This window comes from Lepisma saccharinum, chromosome 2, assembly GCF_977018435.1.
Source record: "Lepisma saccharinum chromosome 2, izLepSacc3.1, whole genome shotgun sequence".
NCBI lineage: Eukaryota > Metazoa > Arthropoda > Insecta > Zygentoma > Lepismatidae > Lepisma > Lepisma saccharinum.
The window spans coordinates 131,797,740-131,807,947 of NC_139230.1; the positions used below are offsets into that span (position 1 = coordinate 131,797,740).

General features: G+C 47.5%; 2 protein-coding genes across 2 annotated transcripts; one reads left to right on the forward strand and one right to left on the reverse strand.

Moving 5' to 3' along the window:
* The first annotated feature begins 2,528 nt into the window (after positions 1-2,528).
* On the forward strand, positions 2,529-3,257 carry LOC145983648 (death-associated inhibitor of apoptosis 1-like). Its single transcript, XM_083116708.1, has one exon. It carries the CDS (start codon positions 2,529-2,531, stop codon positions 3,255-3,257), a length of 729 nt encoding a protein of 242 aa, XP_082972834.1.
* Positions 3,258-5,357: 2,100 nt separating this feature from the next.
* Positions 5,358-6,671, reverse strand: LOC145983649 (uncharacterized protein F54H12.2-like). Its single transcript, XM_083116710.1, has one exon. It carries the CDS (start codon positions 6,669-6,671, stop codon positions 5,358-5,360), a length of 1,314 nt encoding a protein of 437 aa, XP_082972836.1.
* Positions 6,672-10,208: the final 3,537 nt, after the last annotated feature.

A 10,208-nucleotide genomic window follows, 5' to 3' on the forward strand; every position in this document is an offset into this window, starting at 1 on the left:
AAGAATAAACAAAGTACGGAATATAGTATGGTGAGTGTGTGTCTAAACAGTTTGTTACTTACCTTATGGAGAGGTTGGTGATCGTTTGCACACCAATGGTAAAGGGTCCTCTTGTTTGATCGCTGCTGTATGCGCTGCTATTCCCGTTGGATATAATGCCATTACAGGTGAACGAGATATAGTAGAGGTTGCGGCGGGGATGTTAGCCCGCGGGACGAATGTGGAGGTCCGTGATAGAGGAGAAGGAGGAGGATGTTGTGCATGAGGTTGTGGAGGGGAAAGTGGGGGTGCTGAAGGTTGTAAATGGGGAGGTAGTGGTGGTGGTAGATTCAGAGGCACCCCGTCACTAGGAGTCGCTGCAAATGGTAAATAAATGATGTCAGCGCGACGTTCCAATACGCATGACGACTGCCAGATGACACGTCCGTCCACCTCAATAGTATCTCTCTGTAAGGTGTCCACGGTTCGAACCTGGACAGAAAACAAAATCACCATAAGTATGTGTGTGAGATGGATGAAGTAGTGTGATTTGTTTTGTATTCACAGGGCCCATCACCAAGAGGAGGAGGATCACAAAATTTCCCAGGGGAGTATTGCCTACCCTGCAAGAAAACACACCGAGGCGAGCCTTGCGAGCAAGACAGCAAGGATAGTAACGAGACGTCGTACTATCTGCAATACATTGTGCGGAGGGAGCATACGAACGAATTTCTTCAGATACTAGAAGCGAATGCCATGCGCATAGAGAAAGAGATACAAGGATTGATCGCCCTGTATACAACAATGCAGCAGATGCGGAAGGAAAGTCCGGAGATCGATGTTTTTTTTCAAAATGTGCTACAAGATCCTGTGAAATCCCATTGGACCCTACGAAGCAGCTATGATTTGTACAAATTTTTTCGTAAAGAAAATTTTGTAGGTGTCGATAAAAATCTTGCGGCAAAGTACGATATGAAATAAGAATAATGGTGATGGTGTCGAGTACTATGATGATGTGTTTGTACACAACAATAGGTGAATAAAAAATCACTGACCGAGATTTTGTTGTTGTTGTTGTTGTTGTTCGGAGGTTCTCCTATGAAATTAAGTTGTGATAGAAAAAGAATACTTACACCAGCGATAGTGTTTGGTAGCTGCGACGACGAGGACGACGACGACGACGACGAAGAGTAGCGTGTATCCATGATGGTTCTGTAGTAATGATTGTGCTAACAAGAAAATATTTTGCAGAATAAATACCGGTGATTGTGGGTCAGCAGCAGAGTGGAATCGGGTAGAGAAAGTACCTAAGAGGAGAATTACTGAAAGTTGTCTTGATGTAGGTTTCGAGTATGTGTAGGTAATATGTTATGCGGTCGATTACATATGGTAACGTAATATGTTATGGGGTCAGCATAAAAGGTCAGAGTAGAGAGTAGCGGCGAGCGAAAAAAGAAAGAGAGAGAGAGGAAAAGTGGAACAAACATGTAGTAATGGTTGTGAAAATACAGAACAAGTTAGGTGTGTGGTTGTCGGGACGAGGATTCGAACCTACGACCTTTGAATTCGAAGTCTGTCACGTAAACCACTCACCTAACTTGTCCGGTATGCATCCTTACATGTAATGTTTTGTATTTATCGTCGACCGTGGGAGACAGAATAGCGGCGGCGGATAAGATATAGTGTTGTTGAGGTCCCACCGACGACGGCGGGTTCGATACTCTGTGGAGACATAAGAAGAAGAATATGGTTCGATTCCCGATTAGCCTAGAGGGTTCGAATCCCGCCGCCGCCGCCGCCGCCGCTTGGATTCGAGAAGCACACTATAGCGTAAGGTGGATCCTATTGCCTAAAAGAGGTCCCGCCGGCGGCGGTGGCGGGTTCTGGGGAGACATAAGAAGAAAATGGTTCGATTCCCGATTAGCGTAGAGGGTTCGAATCCCGCCGCCGTCGCCGCTTGGATTCGAGAAGCACACTATAGCGTAAGGTGGATCCTGTTGCCTAAAAGAGGTTCCGCCGACGGCGGCGGCGGGTTCGATACTCTGTGGAGAGAAAATGGTTCGATTCCCGATTAGCCTAGAGGAGGAGGGTTCGAATCCCGCCGTCGCCGCTCGGACTTGGCTGACCGAGAAGCACACTATAGCGTAAAACGGGTCCAGATGACGTGTTGTGAAGAAGAAGAAGGAGATAGTTCGATTCCCGATTAGCCTAGAGAAGGGTTCGAGTCCCACCGCCCGGACTTGGTTGATCAGAGTAGACTGTAGTAGTAACCTATCGGGTAGATAGATAGATATGGTTCGTCAACAATAGGACACAAACCCGGTGTGTGTGTGTGTGTGTGTGTGTGTGTGTGTGTGTGTGTGTGTGTGTGTGTGTGTGTGTGTGACAAGGCCAAGCATGGCCTGCGGCCATGCTTGGCATTGTGCGGGGGGCCCCCTTCGTTTCCGGACGACCGCCGCCTTCGAGGAGGAGCAGGAGGACGACGACGTGCTGGGCTAACAGTAGTAGTAGTAGTAGTAGTAGTAGTGAGTTTCACGAGAGTGTATGGTATGGACGCCGCCGCTGTCTCCACGACGTCTCCGCTGGGTACCGAACTGCAACGTAGGCTCGGAAGTGCCGATCCAAATTCCGTGTGCATCAACAGGAGGTACCCGATGTTTCCGACTTACGCCGATTACCAGGGTCGCCTGTCGACATACAGTCCACTTTGGCCCGAGTCGATAACCATTCGACCGGAGGAAATGGCGGACGCCGGATTCTTCTACAGTGGATTCGGGGACGTGGTTCGATGCTACTACTGTGGACTACGTCTGTATCAATGGCAGCGGGGCGAAAATCCATGGATAGAACACAGAAAATGGTACCCTCAGTGCATCTACCTTCGTCTGATGATCGCAGACGGTCTGTCTGCGGCGACGTCCACGGTCGTCGACGGCGCCGTCGCCGACGGGGAGCAACCTCCAGCTACAAAACTCTACAAAGGTATCTCTGGAGCAGCAACATCGGGAGCAGCAGCAGCAGCAGCCGATTCCTCGGACGTGGATGGGGAAGAAGAGGAGGAGGAGAAAGAGTTGGACGCAACGGCCGTTATCGCCCCTGCGGTGAATGTGAACATGGAGGACAATCAACACTGTGTCATCTGTTATGTGCATCAGAGACAGATAGCTTACCTACCGTGTGGTCATTTTCTGGTGTGTGCATCGTGTGCCGTGAAGACCACGGATTGTTGCGTTCTGTGCCGTGCACGTATTGCGGTTCTACAAAAAATATACATGTGAAATGAAAAAACGTAATAAATGTGTATTAAACTATTTATTTTTTCTTTGTTTGTAGTGTTAGTACGTACAAGCTTCATATACTAGAGAATACATATAGTGGTGTTAGTAGTAGTAGTAGTAGTAGTAGTAGTAGTAGTTCTGGTAGTCTCCGGTTTCATTGGGCGTGCCAGTGTCGGTAGTAGGTCTTCAATATAGGGTGATACATGTGCATGAAGGTCTCCCATTGTCGTGCGTCCAGCAGCAGGATCTCGCCGCCATCCTGGAGGGTTACCGTGAAGTTGCGAGCACAATCCTGAATGATGATGCTGAAGTCGGGTGTAAGTACACATTTTACGGTGCGTCGTTTGCTGCAATCTAGACGACGGTCGTGGAAAATGTCTGTAAGAAGTCCCATTGATTTGGTTAATTCTGTATATTTCTCCGTGCCGAGACTGATTCGGGAACCATCCTTCCGGAACACGATCCTAGTGTCATCCTTTTCGCCAACAACGGAAACCTCGAAGGCGTCATCCACGGTGAAGAGAATTGCTCTGGGGTCGACGGCGACGGCGGCGGCCATTGTTGATGGTACTAGTAGTAGTAGTAGTAGTAGTAGTGGGTGACGAGGGTCTTTCGAGCAGCAGCAGCGACGGTCACAGGATCCCAAATATAACTGGTCGGGTGGGTATTTCACTTTGGGTATTTATGTTTGAAGACATGAGGCCACGTGCGCACGAATGATGCGCAGTAGCCCAGCACTGAGAAGGTCGATCCGAGGACATACGAGTGGGTGGGACACATCATCACGGCTGACGACGTTATGTTTTGCGACACAGTATCGCATGTACGCAGCAGCCTGTGGGTGTAACCCCTCGTAGTAACACATGTAGGCTGCCAGCGTGCGTCGTGCTCGTAGAAATCGTTTCAGTTCATCTTGTGTCAAGCAAAGTCGTTGGTCGCCCACTAGAAACACAAGAATGCGTTCTGAAAATAAATAGTCTGTATGGACGACCATCACGTGGTCGTCGCCGTCGCGGAGTACTCTTGTGTAACCGTCACCTGTTTGGAAAAATGTTATTATTTGGTTCCAGTTGATATTGAGCAGCAGGTCCCGGAAGAGAGTCCAACAGAGGGGCACATCTCGTTCTGAGAAACGAAGCAGCACCGCCGGGAAACACTTCTCTAGTCCATTGGTATCGCCGTCGCCGCCGCCAAGTTCGTACCCTAGAATTATAATTTTAGTTGGAGACAGATATTCTAGAGATTGCCGTAGGCAAATCAAATGCCCACTGGTGGAGTTGGTGATCGTGGTGTCCGCCGGGAACGTCGTCGTCGTCGTCGTCGTCGTTTCCATTATCGACGTCCGCGATGCGTTTTCTTTGTCTTCTTCTTCTTCTTCTTCTTCTTATGTCGAATGGTCGCTGTTGTGAGGTGTTTGTCGTCGCCGCTGCCGTCGCCTTCGGTGTCGTCGTCGTCGTCGTCGTCGTCGTCGTCGTCGTCCAGGAAGATGATCTCCAGGTGAGCAGTGACAGGTACCGCCTTCAGTTTCTTAATGTCTGCAACAACAGGAACAAGAGAAACGATCGATGAGTCTACAGCATGATTGCACACATTGTATATTAGGGTTAATGGTACAGCTAGTCGGGGTGGGAGTAGTGGTAGAAGGAGGATGCGAAAAATACGCACCAAACATTTGAATCGCGATGTGATCGTTTCGGACATGGTCGTTTGTGAAGTGTACGTGAAAGGGTCGTTTGGGAACTCGCATGCATTCGTGACGTAGGTATATGCAGCAATATTGACCGCAGACGGTACTGAACAAATCTTGATACTGACGTGGATTGTACTCCCACGATATGCAGTTTCGATTCATGAACCGGGCAAAGGCTGGCTGAATAGGAATGTTTCCGTAGGAGTCGAAATATTTGCCGTACCCTTCCTTGTCGATGTACACGGCGACCCAATGTTCTCCGTTTTTGGTGGACGGATGAGTGTTAGCAACGAGGGCTGCTGGTTTTTTTGTAACTACCACGTCGGCAAGAATATCACTCGGGTAAACACCGTGGAAAACGTCTCCGGTCACAGCATCTCCAGAGAGTACGTTGTGGATGTCGTACGTGTTCATCCGGAGTAGTTGTAAATGACGCCCCTCTCTTTTGAGACCTCCACCGAAGTATTATAGAGGAGGTATATCAAACACGTCATGGACCGTGTCAAGGGTGAATTGAATCTCGCTTCGATGCGTACCTCCCCTTTATCTGGTAAACTTCTGCATGACGGGTCATCGCATTGATCGGGTGTCAACTGGTAACATAACATGAAGTAACCGTTGGTAAACATTTCTCTGGTGATCATGTGCCCTTTGTCTGCATGATAAATATTTGTTCCTGTGAAGAGTGTATCATATGCTCGTGTGATGCCTCCATAGTTTCCGGATGTAAAGTTCGGTTCCAGGGGCGCCGTCTGTACCAGCTGGTCCTTGAGGTACAATGCAAAGTAGTTTAAGGATTCGGGTGTCAAATAAAACGGGTTCGTGTCTCCGCTCCCCACGAAGGCGTTGTTTGGAACCATTGTGAATATCAGAAAGGTTGGAATTGTTCCGTTGGTGATGTTGTTTAGTGTCAGGGATTTTCCTCCGGCCGGAACGGTGTAGGTTTTCAACTCGGATCGTTTGAAAAAATATTTTGCGTTACTCTTCTCTAGCGCTCTACTGTGTGCCAACAGGTAGGTTGGGTGTAGTTTAAAATGTGGGATGTGTAGCGTTGCTCGCTTGATCTTTATTGTTACCGGTGCATTTGGGGTGTCTCCCCACATGATGAATTCGTTTTTCGCCTTGGTGAGCACAACCTTCAACTCGACGTTGTTCAGAAGGTACTTTTCTTGCTTGAAAAAATCCGCATGCAGGTTGGTGCTAAGTTCCACATGGTTCTGGAGTTCCGTGCTCTCCGTGGCGGAGGAATCTGCCCACTGAAACAACTCTCGTCTTTTTGCAAAACCCTCATTTTTTGTGTCCTTGTAGAAACATCTGGATGTGAGGTGAGTTTTCGCCGCATCCTCGCCGTAGCCGATTACCGTCTCCAGAAAAGCCTTGTAGTGGTAGTTGGTGCTCGAAAAGGTAACCAGTTTGTCGTTCAGATAAACGGAGCACTGACAGAAGAGCGAATGTGCCAGATTGTTCACAACTCCCCACTGTTTTGTCGTAAGGTCGTTGTATTTCAATAGGGTACCGTCCAGTTTTGTCATTATCAGGTCTAAGTATAGTTTTGTCGTAGCCAGATCTCTGTAGGACTCGTCCGTTCCTTGACTCACAAATTCTATAACATTTTGATTTTCTATCGAGGCTATAGGGTGACAAATCTCTATGTAATTATCCACAATGCCTGTTTGAATACACGGCTCCTCGAAAATATCCAGTGACGATGCAACACCTTCCATTCTGTCTCTAGGTGATTACGGCGGCGAAAATATATCCTTATGTCCGTGTTGGCGACGACGACGCTGACGCTGGGTTACTGTGGTGACCTTCTTCTTCTTTTTGCTGCTACGGGTGGTTGTCTTCTTTTTCTTCTTTATTACTTTGGGTGTCTTACGCCGACGACGACGCTCGTTACCTGCTGTACTGACACGCACACGTTTGCACCCGACTTTCGACTGACCAACACGTTTTCGTTTTCTAGCATTTATACCGGAACCGGTCATGTTTTTTAATTTAGCTTCGGCTTTTGTCAGCAGGTTTGTCTTGCTTTCGTGTAGACGTTTCCGCACAATGTCTCGTACAGCTGCTCCGTCCGACGTAGCCACATCCGCTAATATATTCGCTCCGGTACGTAACGCCTCACGTCCTATTGTCTTGGCTCCGGACATCACAAGTGGTTTCACGGCGCGAAACAACCAAGGAAAAAACGACCCTAGGATCCCATGTCCGCGTTGATATCTCCGCCCCTGGTAATACGGTCCGATTCCACGACCTGTTTGCGCCTGCCGAATGTAGTAATCGACGATGGTATTGGTCATGATCGGGGTTCGTATCCAACTGTCTGGGGATCGATTGATGCACGTCTATTTATTTATCAATCGTATAGTCGACGACGTGGACGTTTACGGAATTCCAGTAACACCATCGACGGCGAGCTGTTCCCGTGAAACGGTATAATTTCGTTCTTATCGTTTCGAAATTCTATTTCGATAGTTTCGAACGAATATCTGGTGAGTGGGTAATAGTGAACATTTCGAAAGTCATGCTGACCGGTGTTACCTGCGCCGGCGGCAAAATCGTGACATATGGTTCGTAGGAGTCGTGCTGTAGCATCCCCCACGATTTGATATGGGATCAAATCACAGTATACACATATCAGTTGCGTGTTGAATGGTGTGACCGTTGACGACGTCGATGTGTCCTCCTCCTCCTCCTCCTCTACGTTTTTCTTTTCTTCCATCGTGTACAGGACTTGTCGTAACGTGTTTGCCGTGTCGATCATCACGTCTTTCACTTCGTCTGTACTCAGGCTGTCGGGAATCAGGTTGTGAATGTTGGCTAGTAGTTCCTTCGTCGATGTGTACAGCTGCGGTGGTAGGTTCATGATCACGTCTCGGCCCACTTTAATTCTGTTCGCTGTGGATAAAATTTTCACACTGTTAACGTTATGAGGAAAATCGTACGATTTTGGTCTCGAATACAAAATGCTGTTTTCGTTCGCCGCCGCAGCGACCGTGGCCACCAAGGTTTCTCTGGCAATAGGTAACACCGTAAATGTTCTACCGTCGTCGTCGTCGTCGTCGTCGCCGCCGTCGCCCTCTGATCTTTTATGTCTTTTTACCGAAGGTTCCTCTTCTCCGTATACTCCTCCTCCAAAGATAGACTCGATATCGTTTATAAAACCATCCACGTATTTTCGTTTGTTTGGTTCCTTTTTCAAATCTCCGAACATAACCTGAGCAAATTCACCGACATTCGCGTACTGCATAACCGGAAACGTCAACGACCTCGTCTCATCCAACCGTACTACGTTGTCAAAATACAGAGGATATGTCACCTCCACCAATCCCACTTCCCAGTTTTCGTCCAATTCTATTGTTTCCGGTAATTTTGTTGTAAAATGTGATATTGTGTTTCCAGGGAAAATATCCATCGAACTGTTCGAGAAGAGACGCACGTAAAATCTCTCTATCTTATCCATTTTCTCCCTTCCTACTGCGGCGACACACGATGAACGTTTTCTGCAGGTACCCACGACGAAAATGTCGTAGGATACCCCAGCCACTTCACTTTATATTCCAATCGTCCGTTTCGTTTCCGACGTTGCAATATTTTTTCGATCCTGTACTCTTTCTCCTCGGGAACGATGATTTTCTGTAGTTCTTCCGTGTAAAACGATCCGTCCAACACGTTACCTTGGAGATCTTCGACCAGATAAACTGGAACAGGTTTACGCTGAATTCTTCTGTGTATTTTGAAATGTTCACGACTCCAATTCGGTACGTACCCCTTTTCGAAAGGTAATTTCACCTTACTCACTCGTACCGTATCTCCTGTACGAAACACTTTTTTGTCTTTTGCGTCGGCGACAAGCGGCACTGGTTTCGTCGACGACGACGAACCTTTTTGTAAATTTTTCCACACCACATACACATTATGTTCGTTGACGTCGACAGGTTTCATACCGATACTTCTATGATACGATTCGTTGTATCCTCGAACTAATTTTCCCAGAACATCGATATATCTGTACGTTCCACGTCTTGTAAAATATTTCCACATACGTGTTTTTAATGTCCTGTTGAAACGTTCCACCACGCTTGCTTTGACGTCTGCGTTTCTAGGAATACGATGCTCGATACCCTCTCGTTTCAACAGTTTCTGGAATTGAACGTTGGTGAATTCTGTTCCCGCATCTGTCTGTAACACCGTTGGTTTCCGTTTACACTCTCGGAGAAGTTTACCTAATGATCGCGTTACCTCTACACCAGTTTTGTTTCGGAGGGGTACTGCAAACGCTTGCTTGGAAAACACATCAATTACAGTAAGTAAATATTTGTAACCTCGATTGTACCTTTTCAGATTTTGAAGATCGTTCAGGTCTGCTTCCCACAACTCATCAATGTTGGTCACGTTGTAGTTTACTCTCGGGTACTTTACACGTTTGGGTCTATGCAACGTGTACGTATCCTGCTCCATCAACCATTCCTGGACCTGCTTCTTCGGTATCCTCTTGTCTACGGCCTTCCACAACTTGTCTGCAGTGGTGAACGATTCTCCCTTCTCCGGTGAATAATACGCTGCACCCAGGATCTTGTTTACATCCGTAACGGTTCCCATGCTACGTGTCTCGACCGTTTTCTGCTCGCTGTGCCACGTGCACTTCGTAGTCGGGATTTGATAGGAGTACGTCTCGGTGATTTCTTCTTCTTTTTACCCTCCTCGCCTCCGTCGATGTCGTCGTCGTCGTCCTCGTCGTCGTCGTCCTCTTCTTCTCCCGCTGTTGTCACACCTTCCTCTTTCACCAGACGACGTTCTACCCACGGCAATCCGCTAAATATTGTAGCACCTTCTTTATTTACGTTTCCAACCTTCTCGGACGGCGTCGTCGACGTCGTCGTCGTGAGTACCGGTATGGTCAAAGGCTCCTGCTTCCTACGTACCACACGTAGGTACTTGTCCAATGTCTGACGATACAATGACCATTTTTCGTGATCGTCCAAGTTTTTGGAATATAATATACGATGCATTTCCTGATCTAAACCCGTTAATTCCACGTTGGCTGCGTTCCCTTTGATTTTTTCAAACTGCTCCGGGGACATCAGAATCAATTTTTTGTAATGCATTTTTCTATACCGCCGCTCACCGATTCAACAATGTACCCAGTAAACCACTAATGACGCTACCTAAAAGAACGGGAAGAAACCCACCCTTCTGTACGAGAAGACGTTTTCTCTGTTGTAACGGTACGCTCTTTGTTGCTAATTTTCGTAACA

Coding starts and splice junctions, on each gene's coding strand:
- LOC145983648 (XM_083116708.1), top strand. CDS start 2,529: ATGGACGCCGCCGCTGTCTCCACGACGTCTCCGCTGGGTACCGAACTG.
- LOC145983649 (XM_083116710.1), bottom strand. CDS start 6,671: ATGGAAGGTGTTGCATCGTCACTGGATATTTTCGAGGAGCCGTGTATT.